The sequence below is a fragment of the Colobus angolensis genome, unplaced genomic scaffold (assembly GCF_000951035.1).
Source record: "Colobus angolensis palliatus isolate OR3802 unplaced genomic scaffold, Cang.pa_1.0 Scaffold10, whole genome shotgun sequence".
Classification (NCBI taxonomy): Eukaryota; Metazoa; Chordata; class Mammalia; order Primates; family Cercopithecidae; genus Colobus; species Colobus angolensis.
The window spans coordinates 22519220-22537291 of record NW_012110919.1 but is presented as its reverse complement, the minus strand read 5'-3'; the positions used below and the strand labels follow the sequence as shown (position 1 = coordinate 22537291).

General features: G+C 49.3%; 1 protein-coding gene across 1 annotated transcript in view; it reads right to left on the bottom strand.

Annotated features, from left to right (window-relative positions):
• The window catches only part of CUX2 (cut-like homeobox 2), a 266995-nt gene extending 251131 nt beyond the window's left edge, over positions 1-15864 (bottom strand). The window contains exons 1-5 of the mRNA XM_011937105.1: positions 15828-15864; positions 15675-15731; positions 13912-13958; positions 13666-13724; positions 13433-13565 (exon numbers count right to left, since the gene is read on the bottom strand). Of these exons, the coding sequence (XP_011792495.1) occupies positions 13433-13565; positions 13666-13724; positions 13912-13958; positions 15675-15731; positions 15828-15864 (333 nt within the window). The remainder of the gene's footprint in view (positions 1-13432; positions 13566-13665; positions 13725-13911; positions 13959-15674; positions 15732-15827) is intronic.
• Positions 15865-18072: the final 2208 nt, after the last annotated feature.

Below are 18072 nucleotides of genomic sequence, written 5' to 3'. Positions count from 1 at the left end.
AAGATCACATATTGCATCATCCCATTTATACGACATTTGGAAAAACACAAAGCGATGTGATCAGAGAACACATCAGCAGTTGTCAGGTGTGTGGGTGGGGGAAGGGCTGGGTGTAAAGGAGCAGCAACAAGGAAATTCTGGGGGGTGATGGAACTGTTCCACATTCTGATTGTGGTCAAAGCTCATGGAGTATACACAAAAACAAAAAAATTACAGTATGAAAATTAAAACTCTACCAGTCATCTCATTCCCTGCTTAGACACTTTGCCAGGCTCGCCACCATCTACTGGAGAGAATCACAAGTTCTGAGCCAGATGGTCAAGGCCTGATGCACTTTCCTAGGCTCCTCCCCAGCTGGTCCTCTCTAGCCCTCCCAGCTTCCCTCCACTACTCCTACTCTATTAACTTCAGGACTCCAGGCCTCAGGGTCTTTGTTCATGCTGTTCCCTCTGCCTGGGACGCCCTTACTTTCCTCCCTCCCTGGCAAGCTCCTATGCTTTCCTCCAAATACCACTCAAATCAAATCAAATATGGCTCAAATCCTCCAAATACGTCTATCCTCCTTGGATAGGCGTCACCTTCTTTCCAAAGTGCCAGGCACTGAGGCTCAGTCTGCAGAGACGCTGAACCCAGCCGGGGTGAGCACAGTGGTGGTATCCAATGACCCAGTACTTAGGAAAATGCTGGCCAAGTTACACCTCGGATCAAGGTGTCCACATCCCAAAAGGGTTATAATATAAAATGCAGGAGAAATAGGGGACATTTGTCCAGCTGAAAAACATGAACTTCCTTAATAAGGCTTATTTTAACCTAAAGAACTTGATAAGCCGGAAACTCTCAGGAGATGGAAGTCAGGACAGAGTATGGCTACCTAAGAGAAGCCAGATCCTCAAGTCCTGCTGTGGGCTTCCCAGGCCCTCCCCGTTAGGTCCCCAAAGCACACAGCTTGTCCAAAAGTTCCCCCCACGTCCCCCTGTATCAAACCTCCATGATGAAGCAATTCCTTCCCCACGCCCAGAGAGATTAAGGAAACAGCAAAAGCCCCAGAATGCCGCTTAAGAGAGATTTCTTAGGCCGTAGCTCTGCGAGTCAGAAATAAAAAGCGGGGTTTCAGCATCGTGCAATTAATGCAGCAAACATTGATTTCTGCACTGTAAGAAGCTGGTTCATTAATTCCAGATGCTCCCACCAGTCAAACCCAGGTTCAGCTTCTTTGCAATATGAGGCAAATGAGAATACTGAATTTTAAAATTCCTTTCTACAGCAACCTTTATTACCAAACAGAGCATAAAACCCACCCACCCAGACTGCTTAATTCTTCCTAAATAATTAACAGCACCTGCTCACCTCCCCATTGACATGGGCAAAACTCACTGAGCCACTCGACCCTTCTTGTGAGAGGAGAGATCAACTGGCCATAGACCTCGATCCCCCACCCAAGTCCTGAGCAACCACTTTCTTTGCTAGCAGAATATCTCGCCCAGGCCTCCCAGCATCAGGACTTCTTTACTGGATTAGATTTTTCTCCAAATCACCTTTGGGAGGTAAAGACCCCACAGGGACTTCCTGAGAAACATGTCTGTGGATTCTTTGAGGGAAAAAGAAAGGAGAAGCCCTGGGGAGAACCGTTTCCCCTTCCAAGAGGCTTCTGCAAGTTGAAAGCTTTCATTTTTTTTTAAAGACAAATTTCCCTTTAGGGGACTTGGTGCCACTAGCAAGGCTCAAACTCTGTAATTCAAGTCCAGAAAGGTCCAGCAATTGGCCAACTGTACTGGTGGGTTTTCTTGTTATTCGACAGAGCCTTGGTACTCAGAGTGTGGTGTGCTTTAGGCAGCGTCAGCATCACCTGGGAACGCAGAAGTTCAAGTTCCCCCAGGCCTATTAAATTCCTGGGAATGGGGAATCTCTCCCGGAGATTCTTATGCATGCTAAAGTTTGAGGACTACCAATTGAGATCGCTGCCAAAGGATTCTATTAAAGTAGAAGTTTGACATCTGATGGCTGCCATTTTGCTTTGATGGACATCTTCAACTGGACTCCAACTGAATGTGGGCCTTGGAGATCAAGGAGATCCAACCTTGTTTTACTAAATGAAAAAGAAGTTGTGGGGAGGAGTAAAAGTGAATAAATGACTCCCAGTAGATCATTAGCATTGGATAGGGTTGGGAAAGAGATGAGGCATCTGAGATCCAAGTTCAAAGCCATTGTCTCTTTTTTTTTTGAGACAGAGTCTCATTCTGTCACCCAAGCTGGAGTGCAGTGATGCAATCTCACCTCACTGCAACTTCCGCCTCCCAGGTTCAAGCGATTCTTCTGCCTCAGCCTCCTGAGCAGCTGGGATTACAGGTGCACATCGCCACACCCAGATAATTTTTGTATTTTTAGTAGAGATGGGTTTCACTGTGTTGGCCAGGGTGGTCTCACAGTCCTGACCTCAGGTGATCTGCCCACCTCAGCCTCCCAAAGTGCTAGGATTACAGGTGTGAGCCACTGTGCCTGGCCAAAAGCCATTGTCTTGAACTAACGATGTTTCTCTGGCAAGAGGCACCAGCAGGCCTCACCCTTCCCCCACCCTGCATCCCATCCTCTGCCCCACTTTCCAATTCATAAGAACAGTTTCTTTATCCAAGAGGGACTTGGGGGATGAAACACTCAGTCCTTTGAATGTGTGGGTTCCCCCTTCACGCCTCCCCAGCCTTCTCAGTTATCCTGGTGAACACAACGAAGATTTCATGCACCAAATACCATCCAACTCCAATTGTCATTTCAGGATTCGCACCGTTTTAATGAATGCCAAAACTGTTTTTTCACTTGATAGAGCCTGACAAGACCAACAATCACAGATTAGAGAGAAACTTCTTGCTTTTCAACAAAGGTTAATAAATAGTGACAGCATTAAGTCTATTCTGATTAACTATGCTGAAAGATATTATTGCTGTTTGTAACATGAAATCATTATTGGATTAAGCACAGCATATAAAAATGAAATGTGAGTTTTAATCTCAAATGTAGAATGCAGCCTGCTCAGATAAAAGCAGAGGTAACACTTGGAGGCCCGTATTAATATCTGAGTCACTCTGGCGAAGGGATATTATATGGTGTTTGTCTGGTCTGGATTTGATGGGAGAAGAAGAGGTCCCTCAGCAAACTCTCTTGTTGTCTGCCACCCCCCAACCCCAAGACGCTAAGAGGCAAACAGTAGTGACAAGCCCCTAGTGCTAGATTGTATCATGTCAAGTAGCAAAACAAAAGCATATAGCATCCAAATGGGGATGTGGACCACAAGTGGCCTTGGTTGTCTAGGGGCGTCTCTGACCTCAAAGATCTTCCCCAAGAAAATGCCAATGATAATTAAGAAGCTGGAGATGAAGTACTTCAGGAGGCCGAGGTGGGAGGATTGCTTGAGCCTAGGAGTTTGAGACCAGCCTGGACAACACAGCAAGACCTCATCTTTACTTAAAAAAAAAAAAAATTAGTTGAGTGTGGTGGTGGGCACCTGTGGTTCCAGCTACTGTGGAGATTGAGGCAGGAAGATGACTTGAGCCTAGGAGTTGGAGGATGCAGTGAGCTATGATCGTGCCACTGAACTCCAGCCTGGGCAACAGAGTGAGACCCTACCTCAAACCAACAAACAAAAACAAGCTGTTAGAAATCGAGGGAGATCCACCTTGCTTTCTAAATGAAGAAGCTGGAGAAGTAATTTAATAGTTTCCAGTGGGTCATTAACCTGCAAAAGGGTTAGGAAAGAGATGAGATCCAAGTTCAAAGCCATTGCCTTGCCCCTTCTCCACCACTCTACCACTGTGGACTACGAAAAATGCCCCAACCTGTGTGATAACAGATGTTTTGTACATTTGTTCTTTCAGCACCCAGACTGTGGTCTCTAAATACCATTGGCGCAGGGCTCCCTGGAGCAAAGCCTGAGTCCAAGGCTGAGGTGGGAAACACACGGAATGAGCTGGGAACAACTTGTCCTCCCAGAAAGCAAGAAGGTCATCCAAGGTCACTGGGGGAGTCCAGGGGCATCAGAGGCCCCCACAGGCCAGAGATGGGACAATCGGAGCATAAATAAGGGCAGTAACTGAAATGGATTAAGACACTTCTGTTACACCTGTATCTATGGGCTTACAGTGATATTTTTAAAAACTCTTGTAGGCCACCTTTGGAGGATGTTAGGGAACCAGCTCATTATTTTGAAAACCAGCAAATAAAGAGAAAGATTTAAGTATCTATCTTCCCTTTTATAGACATACTTTCCTTCAGGGTAAGCAAATAATTGATGAGGGGCAGTTTCTCTGTGGAGAAATTGCCCAGCAAAGAAAGAGAAAGAGGGACAGAATGAACGTAAGCACATTTAGCAACCCCTAATGAATTCATGGACCCAGGCAATGATTACCAGTGGTCACGAAACCCAGCAGATGAAAAACTGATGGGGAACTTGACAATGGACGGACCGGCTGACAGTTCCTGTACCCACCAATCAATCTCCATGTCCCGAAAGGGAGACCACCAGACCTCATGTGCCTCTGCCGGAAGGGCATGTAGCCACCTGCAACATGGTCTTGCCAAAAATGTCAATCTGGCATCTGATCAAGCCTCTGGGGTTACCACTAGTTTACAGGAGACCCAGGGAATGGAGGAGAGCATTAAATGACACCATGAAGACGCATTCAGCCAAATCCAATGAACAGAAACTCTACGGGACAGTCTGATTTCTTCGGCAAGAAAAAAAGTTGCAAAAAAAAAAAAAAAAAATGAGAGAAAGAGAAAGTGAAGGGGAGGAGAGTGAGGCAAAGAGAAGGGGGGGAAATCGGTGGAAACAGAGAGAGGAGATGGGGTGGGGGGAGAGAGAGAAAAGATAGTGGGTAGAGACAGTGGGTATGGAGGCGGCAGAGAGAGAGGGGAAACAGATTAAAATATGAATCTGAGTCCACACTGATATAAATAAAAAATTGAATAGATAAATAAATGGGGAAGAAGGAAAAAAGCTCTTCAATTAACAAATGTAGAAGTAATGACGGAAACAGAAAATCACCATTTGGCAAACACCATAGCAATAATTGTTTCAAGCAAGAAGCATCCGTGCATGCTAAAATTACTGGGCAAAAGAATGATGACAGAGAGTATTACATTGTCTCAAAATGTTTCCCCACAAGTACTTATTAGTTACAAAGGGAAAAATAATAATTTTACAGCAGAGGATCCAACCAGTCGTCACCTTGAGCAAGTGACCAAAGTTAACAGCAGTGGCGCCTCCTGACCCAATGCATGGAGGACACAACGTCACTCCTACAGCCCAAAATGCACGGAGTAAACACCTCGCATTTTCAAATGAAGGGACATTCTTCAAGTAAATGGCCAGTTTTCATCAAAAGTGTCAAGGTCATGAAAGACAAAGGAAGACTGAAGAACTGTTTGAGATTAAGGGAGACTAAGGGGAAATAACAATTCCATGCATGCATGATCCAGAACTGGACCCTGGACCAGAAAAACGACATCAGTGAGACACTTGGCAAAATTTGAGTCAGGTCAGTCCATTATGTAATGGTGTTTCAGCTATGTTAATTTTTCTGACTTTGTAATTGTGTTGTGGTTAGGCTGGATGTTAGCACTCAGGGAATCTGGGGAATTCTTTGTACTGTTTTGTGTAACTTTTTGTCAATCTTTTTGAAATTATCTCAAAATGAAAAGTTAAAAAAAAGTTTAAATAAATTACACCCAAAGTCTTCCCTAACTGCCCTTTCTCATTTATTTGCTTTTCATCCTCTTGAATGTTAAGTTTTCAGGCATTTGTTTTCTCACTGTAACTTACAAGCCCCATCCCAGACCTTTCCATTCCCTGCACCCTCTGCTCCCTCGTCTAGAGGACGGGCATCCTGCCTGCCGGGGCACATATCCCAATACTCCCAACTTCCCAGAGCCAGCAAGAACAGAATAAATACGGCGGGAACTGCAGCACTGGGCCCTCCCTAGGTGAAACCTGCAGCTCCCGGAACTCCCTGAGGCAACAGAAGAACTTAGCTGGGAACACGGAGAAAAGAATTATAAGTGACATGTACATGACATCTTTGCCTGATTAGATTAGGCAGGAAATCCTGAAGAAAAGAATGGATGCGCCCCAGTCAGATGTCAAAAAAGTTCCTGCAAAGGAGAAACTTACAGGAGCTCAAGGACTCCAGGTGCATACCAGGTGGGCAGGCTGTGTGAGGGGCCTGTGGGCTTAGCCACAGAGCAGGAAGGCCACCGGGGAGTCTTGGCAGACCTTGGGTGTGATTCAAAGGGACATGGCCCACTGTCACCAAAAACTGTACATTTGGGTGCACCTGTAGATATTATAAAGAGCCTCAGTTTCCTCACCTGTAAAATGGGAATAGAGGTTTCAATGAGATGGTATAAGTTAACGCAATGCCTGGCACACACTGTCCAGCCAGTGGAAGGTGGCATTGTGTGTTATCACTGCTTCTGAATTTCAAATGCAACAATCTTGCCACCATGTGGGCCTTGCCTGCACACAGCCTGTCCAGCAGCCCTATCAACTGAGCTGCTGACTGCACAAAGCCCAACACTTTTCTTCCACTACATTCTTGCCTCTCCCTGTTCCCAGGTTGTCCCCGTCCCTCTTTCCTCTCCCAGCCATAATAGGCAGCATCTGTTCTTCCATCTCACCAGAGATTTTGTGCCTCCCTGCCTTTGTACCTATGAATTCCTGAAACAGAAATGTGTTTTCTGCCCCACTCCTTTCTGTCACATGTTGTTGGAAGTATCATCATTCAAGGCCCTTCTCTCAGAAGTCTTCCAGGATTTCCTCAGTCAAAATCTATCACCCCTTCCTTGGCACCCACCTGGTACCTTTTCTTATTTCTATCACAATTAAGACTCATTATTAGGCCAGGTGTGGTGGTGCACGCCTGTAATTCCAACATTCTGGGGCTGAGGTGAGAGGATTACTTGAGCCCAAGAGTTTGAGACCAGCCTGGGCAACATAGCAAGACCCCATCTCCACTAAAAATAAAAATATTAGCCAGGACTGGGTGCAGTGGCTCATGCCTGTAATCCCAGCACTTTGGGAGGCCAAGGTGAGTGAATTGCTTAAGTCCAGGGGTTTGAGACCAGCCTGGGCAACATAGCAAGACCCCACCTCTACTAAAAAATAAAAATATTAGCTGGGGTTGGGCATGGTGACACCTGCCTGTAGTTCCAGCTGCAGTCATGTCTGTAATCCCAGCACTTTGTGAGGCCAAGGTGGATGGATTGTTTAAGTCCAGGAGTTTGAGACCAGCCTGGGCAACATGGCAAAACCCTGTCCTTACACAAAATTAGCCAGGCATGGTGGTACCTGCCTACAGTTCCAGCTACTTGAGAGACTGAGGTGGGAGGATCGCTTGAGCCCATGAGTTCGAGACCAGCCTGGGCAACACAGTAAGACCCCACGTCTACTAAAAATAAAAATATTAGCTGGCGTGGTGGCACATGCCTGTAGTCTCAGCTACTCAAGAGGCTGAGATGGGAGTATCGCTGAAGCCCAGGAGGTCAAGGCTGCGGTGAGCTATGATCATGCCACTGCACTCCAGCCTGGGCAACAGAGAGGGACCCTGTCTCAAAAAAAAAAAAGAAAAAAAAAGACTCATTATTAATATCATCAGTGAAATTGGAGCTGCCATGAATTGCCATTAGAGAAATTCTCAATTAATGCTCTCAACAGCCATGCAGCAGGTTTTACTGTTCACCCAGTTTACTGATGAGGAAACTGAGTCACAGAGAGGTGAAGCCACTTGCACAAGGTTACCACTTAGCTGGAAGTGACAGATGCAGGCTTCAAACCCAGGTCTGTGTGGCTCCAAAGTCCCAGCTCTTCTCCTGATACTCCTGGGAAAGGCAGCTGGAGAGAAAGCAATCTACAGTCCCCATCTCCCAGGGGGTGTGCGGTATAGGCCCTGGAGAGGCAGGGAGAACACACACACGCACACTCACACACGCATGCACACACGCACACGCGCGCACACACTCACACACACACACGCACGCGCACACACGCACGCACACACGTGCAGGCGCACACACACACACAGAGCTTTCCGGCTTCCCACACTAGCACTCGCCTGAATTTCAAAACATCTCCCCTTTGCTGAGTCACCTCTTCCGTCAGCCCCTTCCTGGGAGGAGGCGGACAAATCAATAGCCATTGCCTATCAACTCAGTGATCAAATCAACCAGCATCGGGCCCCTGAGGCCACGGCTGATCATTCCAAAACCCCCAAACCCCATTTCATTACAGTTAAAATAATATTTCCTTTAATCACCCCCAAATATTTCTGAAGAGGCAGAGATAAATAAGACTGCCTGGGGAGAGCCGGGCCATACATCTTAGCACCAGTGAAGGTCACACACCGGCCCAGGGAACGAGGCAGTGGCCCTCCCCAGAGCAGGGCCCTGATCCTCAATGTGGTCCCTGAGACAATTCTGGGGAGAGCGATGAGCCCGGGTCCCTGGACAGATCAGCCAAGGACCGCTCGTTAGAGGAGAACAGGTTACAAGGCACAGCTGGGAAAACCTGGCTGGGGGAAACAGAGTGTTTCAGGTAGAATCACCAAGACTCACGCCCCATTCATCCAATATGGGAGCTACAGGGTCCCCTCCTGCCCCTGTCCTTTCTTCAAAAGCAGCATCCACATTCTCTGAGGGCCACAGCGGGCTGCGAGCCCAGGTGGTCCTGAAAGGAGTCAAGGTCACCAGGTGGGGCCAATGTGACTCTTGGTGTTCCATGAACTTGCAAGGTGTCTCTGAAGCTCAACGGGCTGCTGTTACCTCCTCTGGTAACCAGGAACGGACTTTATAACTCCTCTTCTAGCCTGGCAGCTCTGAAAACAACCCAGCAATAAAGATAACGGCCAGCAGTCCACATTGCGTGCCACATTGGTCCTTTCCTTCAATATATTGTGTGAATAATCTCATTTTATAGATGAGGAACCAGGGCCACAGAGAGGTAAAGCAACTTGCCCTGTGTCACACAGCCAGAAGGGTGAAGAGCTGGGATTTGAACCAGGGAAGCCTGGCTTCCGAATCAGGCTCTTCCCCTTTTCCCACCTCCCCACCTGGTCAGTATGACTGTCCAAGGCTTTGAAACCCTCTGCAAATGATGGGGTTCAGAAGATAATTCCTGGGCTTCTCTTTGGACTTTGTTAGCCTACAAACCTCCCATGAGCCATCCTGAGATTTGGCTTCTCGATTAAATCCTTAACGCCCCAAATCCATGCATGCATTCAACACGGATACTGTTTTTTATACTATGTAAGGGGGGAAGAAAGAAAGGCAGAAAAAGGAAGCTCTGGCCTATGAAGGACCCTAGTCTACCTAACATGAACATGGTGCAGCCAGGACATGCTGGAAAAAAGATGTGTGTGCCCCGAGAGAGAAAATGCAGACAACAATACAGAAAGAGAAGAGGCACTTAATAGTAGCCGTGGCGCTTACGCAGGACTCAAAGCACAAATAGGTGAGGGTTAGGTAGAAGAAAGACATTCCAGGTGGTCAGAACAGCTCGGGCAAATGCATGGATCCAAGTTGGTCCAATCAGGAGGAATCCCGGGACATTTGCTAAAGCCTAGGAAAGAGCTGCTTTCTTTCCCTGGGAGTTGCCAAGATGGTGAAACAGAGCTACCAGGGGAGAATCCCGGCTCAGAACAAAGCCCACCCATACAGGGGAAAAGCTGAGCCAGGATCTGAGTAGGATGAGATAACGTCATTTGAGCAGCTGGATACAGTCATGCCTGAAGCGAGACACCTTACCCTTTCAGGTCACATGAGCCAATAAAAATCTTCTTTTGTTTAAGTGGACTCCAAATAAGTTTCTCTCAGATAGAACCTTAAGAGTCCTGCCTGTTATAGCAGACAGTGGCCCCAAATCGTCCCCAAGTGTGACAAAGTCCCTGAAAAGTCTGAGATTCATGCATCAACCAGTTCTCTTCTTTCACTTGGCCCCAACAGGGAATCTCCTTGCATCCCAGCACTGAGCACAGAAATATTCATTGAATGAATGAATGAATGAATGAATGAATGAAGTTTCCCTCACAGTTGATGTATGCCTGTCTGTCAAGGTCATATTCACTGCCTTTAACCTATTCCCTGGTCTTCGAGTTGAGAGATAGCACCTCAGTTTCCTGCCAGCTCCTTTATCTCTGGCCATCACACTCACAGTTAAGTGACTGACTCCAAGGGATGTTCCCAGCACCCAGGAACAACTCTGCAAAGGGAAGATGCTTCCATCAGGCGCCCTGTTCATGGGAAACTGCCAGGTCGTTCCCGAACCCAATCACCTGTTAGCCACAGTGAGCATGGTGCACCGCTCGTCCACCCATCAAACAAGCATTGATTGAGCATCTACTATACACCAGACCTTTTGCTCAAAGCATCCAAATGAGTGAGGTTTGGGTCCAGAGGCGAAAATACATGAAACAGAAGAAGCTTTACCCCCATCCAATAAGACCGTCAAAGTAAGAGGAGTGTCCCCTCTAGGCAGGAAACTTACAAACTTATCTGTTGCTAATAATAAAAATAAAAGGTTTTCTCCTAAAAAAAAAAAAAACCCTTTCTGTAGACATCAAGGCATCCACTTCAAATCTTGTTGGTATCCCCGTTACACTGGCAAGGAATATCACCTTGCAAAAAGATAAAATTGTAACAATAGTAATAACAATAACAGCCCCTTTTTTTTTGGATCACTTACTATGCAAACTGCCAAGCTAAATGTTTTAGCTACACTGTCTCACTGAACCTTTGCAGCCTGCTACCAAGTGGGTAAACAGAGGCTCAGAAAGGTTAAGGAGCTGCCCTGAAGTCACTTAGCTACTGGAAGAACTAGGACTTCTACACAGATTTGGAAGACTCCAAAATGTCTCCAAGCCTCAGCTTTCTCCTCATAAAATAGGAATAAGGATTTACTTTAAGGGGTTTCTACGAAGACTAGATGAGATCATACATGCAAGCTGTTTCAGCACACGGCCTGGCCCAGGCAGAGGGCCTCACTGAGCCAGCCTGAGTATTTCATCATCAACATGTCCGTGATTTAAGGTTTAATGATTTAAGGTCCGTGATTAATGGTTTAAGGTGGGGTGGGCTCAGGGCACAGTGTGGTGCCAGGCTCAAGGGAAATCTCATGCCACTCTCTTCTCAGCTGTCTGCCACCAATGCTCAGATGTCAGTCGGCTTTGGACAAGTGCACAAAACAGTCTCGGCTGCCCACAGCCACCACAAGCCTGAGCTTGCTAGATCCACCCTCGGAGGGAGAGCTGCCAGGTGGCTTCCTTCCTGGCTGCTGCCCAGGGTGATTTAACCTGAGTCCCTGCCTGCCTCGCCAGAGCGTTGGAGGAGAGACAGGCACAGCATTTGGCGCGGCCCACCCACGCAGGACACCCACCCCATAACCCATACCACGATGCCTCGGGCATGCCCAGCCAGATGCCTGGCACACAGCAGCTGCCTGACAGCAGCACGCAGTGGGCAAGGCTGCAGAAAGAGTGGGTTACACATCGTGTGATTTTAAAAAAAAGAGGATATTGTGTGCCGATGGGATGTTTTAATCTGAGTTCAGGTGTTCCAGAAATAACAGTAATAGCTCCTGCTCTATAGTACTTACTATAACCTTTTATGTAAAGTAAGAAATTTAACTCTCACAACATCCCCATGTAGTCGGTACTGTATTTAGCCCGATTTTGCAGGTAAGGAAACTGAGGCACAGATAAAGTGACCTGCCTGATATCACACATAGCTAGGACACACTGAACCAATCTGGCCCACGGAAGTCTGCCATGTTCCAGAAAGACCCCAAGGGAACAAGTAAGAGACAGCCCTGAGCCTGGCACTGTTATGACTCTCATTTTACAGGTGGGAAGACTAAAGCTCAGCGAAGCTCAGCAACATGCCCAAGGCCACATGGCATTCGAAGCCAGGCTCCAGATATGCATCTGGCACTGGCACGACCATCTTTTATTCTGCAGAGTACCTGGTTTCTATTTTGTAAGATGTGACTCCCCCTACCCACTCACCCACCCAGCCACCCAGATCTGCAGAGGGCGATACCACAACATGACAAATCCCAGTGAAGGGACAGTGAACCGGACAGGGACAGAGATCAAAAGGAGATTCCTCTGGCTCTGTGGCTTTGTGGAGAAGCCCGAAAGCCACCAGGTTCCCTGCAAGGCATGGGTTTTCTAGCCTGGAGAAGTGGCTGTAGGGGGTCACACCCTGCAGGTGGCAGGGTGCAGGGCTGCTGTGGTGTGGCCATCTGGGGGACCCTGACAATCTCCAGAGCTATGGCCAGAGTCCCTTACCAACCAGCTCAGGGCAGCCTTCCTGGAAGGTGCATCCCAGAAACCAATCCTGGGGCACCAGCCTCCCCCAGGCCAGACTGACTCACTGCCACCCAGGGGTCCTCATCACGAGGGGTGAGTGCACCTTGAAAAAGCGCATTCATATCACAGAATCCTTGATATTTAGAAAGCAACACCCCTTCCAAAAACAAAACACCCATTGTTTTTATAGCCCAAGCTACAGAAGGCAATTCTTGACAAAACCATCTTGGTCGGAAAAGGGTGGGTTAAAAATGGCCACAGCCCTCAGAGGGACCGGGGAGGGTTTCCAGGCTCTGACTGGAGCTGGGGCCGAGGCAAGAGGCTAGGAGTCTGCAGTGACCTCCTTGGTGGCAGGCTGTGCTGCCTAGGGAGGGCTCTGCTGGGTGCTCCCCCAAGAAAGATAGAAGTGCCCCACACATGTGCTCACATGCAACACGTGTTCACATACATACTCACACAGGTGTCCAGCACATGAGCACTCACACCCTCCTGTGCAACGTGGGCTCAGTTGACACGCTCTCATATGTAGCACACACATGCAAAATACATGCACACAACTCACTCTGCCACGTGACACCCTCCTCCATGCAAGCTCACATGTTCAAATGCATACAATTCACACACTTGTGTGTGTACACTCATGCTTACACACACACGCATACCCCTCTGACTTGCACACATGGGTGTCTGCGCCCACACAGACCCACCAGTCACACACCCACGTGTCTCCTTAAGATACACACATCCACACAAACAGAAAGACACAGAGGGCCAAGACCTACACCCAGCCACACCCATGGCCACCTCCGAAGACACACAGACCCACACACAACTCACGAGTGCACACACAGAGATAGGCAGAGATCCACACTCAATCTCACGTATGGACGGCTCTCACAGCCACCACACGCACAGAGAAAGACACATGGAGGGCCACACAGGCCACGCTTACATCGGGCTGGACACACAAAGGGGCACAAGGACACACACAGACACAAGGACACACACACACATACACACAGTCACAGGCTCCTGCTCTCACATCCCCCGAGTCCTCTCAACCCTCCGCGGGTCCTCACACTCACCCTGGGCAGCTCCTGCCTCCTCTCCGGAGCCGTCCAGGCTCCCAGAAGTGTCCAGACACAGCCCTGCTCTGAGGGCCTGTCAGCAGCACCACCGGCAAATAAAAAGCGAATGTGCAAAAATAAAAGCGAAAGGCTGTGATAAAGCCGTTCCCTTCCCACAGGACTCTGAGCTGACGCAGGTTCTGCTCTGCAATAAACATTTTCATTCTAATTTTAAAAGACATTAGCATTACCTCTTTGGCTCTCGATCGAGCCAGACGGTACCTCGCCTCCTAGCTGCCCATCGGCCTCGCTGGGCATGGAGGGGACAGAGGGTCACTCTGCATGATGGGCGCTGACCAGGCTGCCTGGGTCTGATTTTACACCATCCGTGCGGGTCCTAGTTTTGGCGTCCGATAAACTCGATAGGTGATCAGAGACACTGGGAGCCCCAAATCTGGCAGAGACATCCCCCAACTTCCCCTGAGACTCTGTCTCACCCCAGCCAGGATTCCTGCAGGTCCAATCCTGTTCTCCCATGTGAGGGCTACACATGAGGAAGGTAGTTTTCAAATGGCAGGTCTGCCCCCAACAAATAGAGGGCCACCCCCACTTCCCCACAACTTGACCTGCCTGCAAACCCGAGTCTCACCTCGTATCTCCCAGCAGTGACCCAACCTGGCTTTCCGGGCTTGGCAAGGAATGAAGGAAGAAGAGAAACCACATAACGGTTTAAGAAAGCAGCGAGCTATTTTTATGAGCTCAGAGGCCTAGACCCCAAAATGCAGCACTGCCTCTGGCCTCCAGCTTCAGCTCTTGCCACGCCCTGATCAGCTGGAGGTCCCAGGCACTCTGAACACTGATTTGCACAAAGCCCACCTCCGAGCCTTTGGCCAGGCCATTTCCTCCACCTCTGCTGGGGCAGGACCTGGTCGCCCTTCAGGTCTGAGCTTCCAAGTCACTTCCTTCCGCACTGCTGAGCATTTGGGATCCTGTGTTGAACGGGGCAACCCAGCTCCTGCCTTCACTGAGCATATGATGTAGGCGGCCTCCTCCAGGAGGCTTCCTTGGCCTTCCAGGCTATATTGACACCTGTCCTCACTCCAGAGGCCTCCTGGCTCCTACTCAGGGACAGCTCTTCTCAGGCTGGTTCTATGTGCTGCACTTCTGGCCATCCCTGGCTGGGGACTCCCCGAGGGGAGAAGGCAGTCTGCGGTGCTCCCCCTTCCCCCTGCACCAGGCGTGAGCCCCATGGGCGGCTGCTAAGTGCGTGAATAAATGAATACCCAGCTTGTGCCAGCCGAGGCCAAGTCCCTCCAGCGTGGCTCACTGTCTTCCTCCTCTGAACTCACAAAGAAAAAGGGAAACAGGAGACCAAAGTGAGTCCCTGCTAGAGAGAGGCAGGTGACGTCGGCTCCCTGCTCCTGTCCGAGCTGCTGTGGGGCTGGGGGCATAGGTCCCCTCTGGCCATTCCCCACTGTTAACATGTCACCATATTGTCAACTGGGCCTCCACAGTTTCCGAGCATCAAGATATGGGATGGAAAGGAGAAATGCCGGCAAGGCAGCTCACAGCAGCCTCGGTGGCCTCCCTCCAGAGACACAAATCTACTTTGAAAGGTCCCTTGCTGGCCCACACCCGGGAAGTCCTGGTGCCAAGGCCGATGACTGCAGCTCCTCCCTGTCTCTCCCACTCAGTTCTTTTTTTTTTTTTTTTTTTTTGAGATGAAGTCTCGCTCCGTCGCCCAGGCTGGAGTGCAGTGGCATGATTTTGGCTCACTGTAACCTCCACCTCCCAGGTTCAAGTGATTCGCCTGCCTCAGCCTGCAGAGCAGCTGGGATTATAGGCATGCACCACCACACCCCGCTAGTTTTTATATTTTTAGTAGAGACGGGGTTTTGCCATGTTGTCCAGCCTAGTCTCGAACTCCTGACCTCAAGTGATCCACTTGCCAAGGCCTCCCAAGTGCTGGTATTACAGGCGTAAGCCACTGCGCCCAGCCACCGACTCTGTTCTTACCCCCACAACCCTCCTCTCCATGGTGGCCTGAGACTTCTTTGCAAAAGGTAAGTGGATCCTGTCACTACTGTCCCCAGCTTATGCCCTTCAATGGCTTCCCGTAGCTTTTAGAATTAAACACCCCAAATCCTTACTCTGAGCCTCGGGGAAAAGTCCAAACTCCATGCAGTGGCCTTGGGGCCTTGTCTGATCTGACACCCACCGACCACTCCAAGCTCACCTCTATCCCAGCAAAATGACTCACATGCCCCGGAGCCTGGGTTCTCTGTGCCAATGCCCACGCTGTTCTTGGTGCCCAATGCTGTCCCCCAGGTACAAAATAGCCACCCCGATCCCCTGCCTGCTCGCTGCAGTCTCTTTGCAGATCCTCCCTGGCTCCTGACTCTGAGCACCTCACTTGCCGAGCAGGACTTGCTGCTGTGGGAAAATGTCATCTTGTGCAGTCACGGGTGGTCTTCTCACCCCGGTGACCCCCCTGAGAGAAGGAGCCTATTTTAGTTATCTAGGAGCTCCCCAGATCTGGCCCAGGGTAGGCACATGAATATGTATTAATTATTGCTGCTGTGATTAATATCATTTTAGGCTCCCTCTGTTGCTGGTGCCTTGCTCTAAACTCTCGTATTAGTCTGTTGCTAATAAATAAAGCCAAAAAGAAAGACCCTGGCTCCTCTGCTTCCTCCCCAACTGCCCATGCTGCTCTCTGGAGATGGAGGGCTTGGGGACAAGCAGGTGAGCAATGTATCATTTCCCAAAACACTCCCCAAAATTGAACAGGAAGATGGGGTTCATCACCCCAAGACAGGCATCTGAGTACCTGAGCCCAGAACAATGTGGATTTTCTCTCCAAGGCCACACCTGGTGGTCTTAGGTGACACACACGCATTTGAGGGTCTCATGTCACCTTCCTGGGTGTATCTGGACCAGAGCTCCCATCAGAAGCATAAGAAGGGAACAGGAAGGATGCCCAGTGCAGAACTTTTGGGGGTGCTGGGCTCTGTCGGATGCGTTGGCAAGGCTCTGCTTTCAGGATTTAATACGTTTTATCTTGACAACAGGGACTCACCCTCTGAAGCCAAGATCTTAGCTGCCCCCCAACTTCTTCTTCTTCTTTTTTTCTTTGTTTTTAAGACGGAGCCCTGCTTTGTTGCCCAGGCTGGAGTACAGTGGTATGATCTTGACTCACTGCAACCTCCACCTCCCGGGTTCAAGCAATTCTCTGCCTCAGACTTCCAAGTAGCTGGGATTACAGGGGCCCGCCACCATGCCCGGCTAATTTTTGTATTTTTAGTAGAGATGGAGTTTCACCATGCTGCCCAGGTTGGTCTCTAACTCACCTCAAGCGATCCACCTACCTCGACCTCCCAAAGTGCTGGGATTACAGCCCACCATCTTCTTCAAGCCACATCTCCTGAACAATTCCAGCTCCACTCACAAACCCACCCGGTGGCTGAGCTGGCCTTGCTTTCTGGAGGGAAAGAGGAGGCTGGAGGCGCTGCTGAGCTGGGAAGCGGGGATGTGAAGCATCAGAGAAGAGGGACAGGACCATGGGAAGGCTATGGGGCCTCGGGCAAGTGACTTTGCCTCTGTGAGCCTCAGTTTCCTCTTCTGGAAAATGGGTATAAGTGATAAAATCTCCTGAGATTCCACACGGGGAGCACCCAGCACAGGGCCTGGCCTCCCACTCTGCTCCGTGGTGGCCATGGGGATGATAATTTGGGTAAACCCAACTGGTTTCTGGGACAGCAAGAAAGGATGTGAGGGGTAGGGGGATAGAACAGCCCGAGGCAGACAAAGGACCTCAGTCCAGGCAGGTAAGGAACTTGAGACCTCCATGGTCTGATTCCCCCTCACTCCCACCAGAGGGCTCCATTTTGTACCCTCTGGGCTGTTGCAAGAATTCGGACCAGGCTCTGGTGATGATAACTGCTCTGAGCACCAGGCAGCTCTTGGTTCTCCCTGCTGATGGGGGGCTCAGTGGCACACTTAATCCTGGAACTATTACTCATCCACGAGTCACTAGTTGAGCCCCTGGCACTCCCTCTTGTCCCAGCATCACTGCTGACCCTGTCAGCCTCTGAGCCCTTGCTCGAGGAGGCTCAGACTTGCACAAGTGGCTCGGCTTCAAGGACAGCTCACGGCTCCTGCATGGAGCAGATGCATGAGAGTAACCACCATCTGCAGGGACTCACTCCAGGCCCAGCATTTCCTGACCCTACATGGCACCCAGCATGTTCCTCCATTCTGGCTTTGAGACATTGAAAGGGGTGACAATGTCCGAAGCAGACAAAATGGAGGCTGTGAGTTTCCCTTATTTCATGGAGAGAAAAAGTAGTGATGGTAGTAATGGTAATATTGATCAACACAATTTTAATAGGAACAGCTATAACTCACACACTGAGTCCTCCACCTGCACCCTCTCATCTACCCCTCACTGCAGCCCTCAAGGAGGAGATGCTATACTTACTTTACAAATGAGGAAACTGAGACTTAAAATGGTGAAGTCATTTCCCTCCTTACCTCATTAGACCAGGAAATAAAGACTCAGAGAAGGCAGGCCACTTGCCTAAGAACACACAGTGCGTAACAGACAGGAATTTGATACCAAGAGTATCTAACCTGCATCCTTTTTTTTTTTTTTTTTT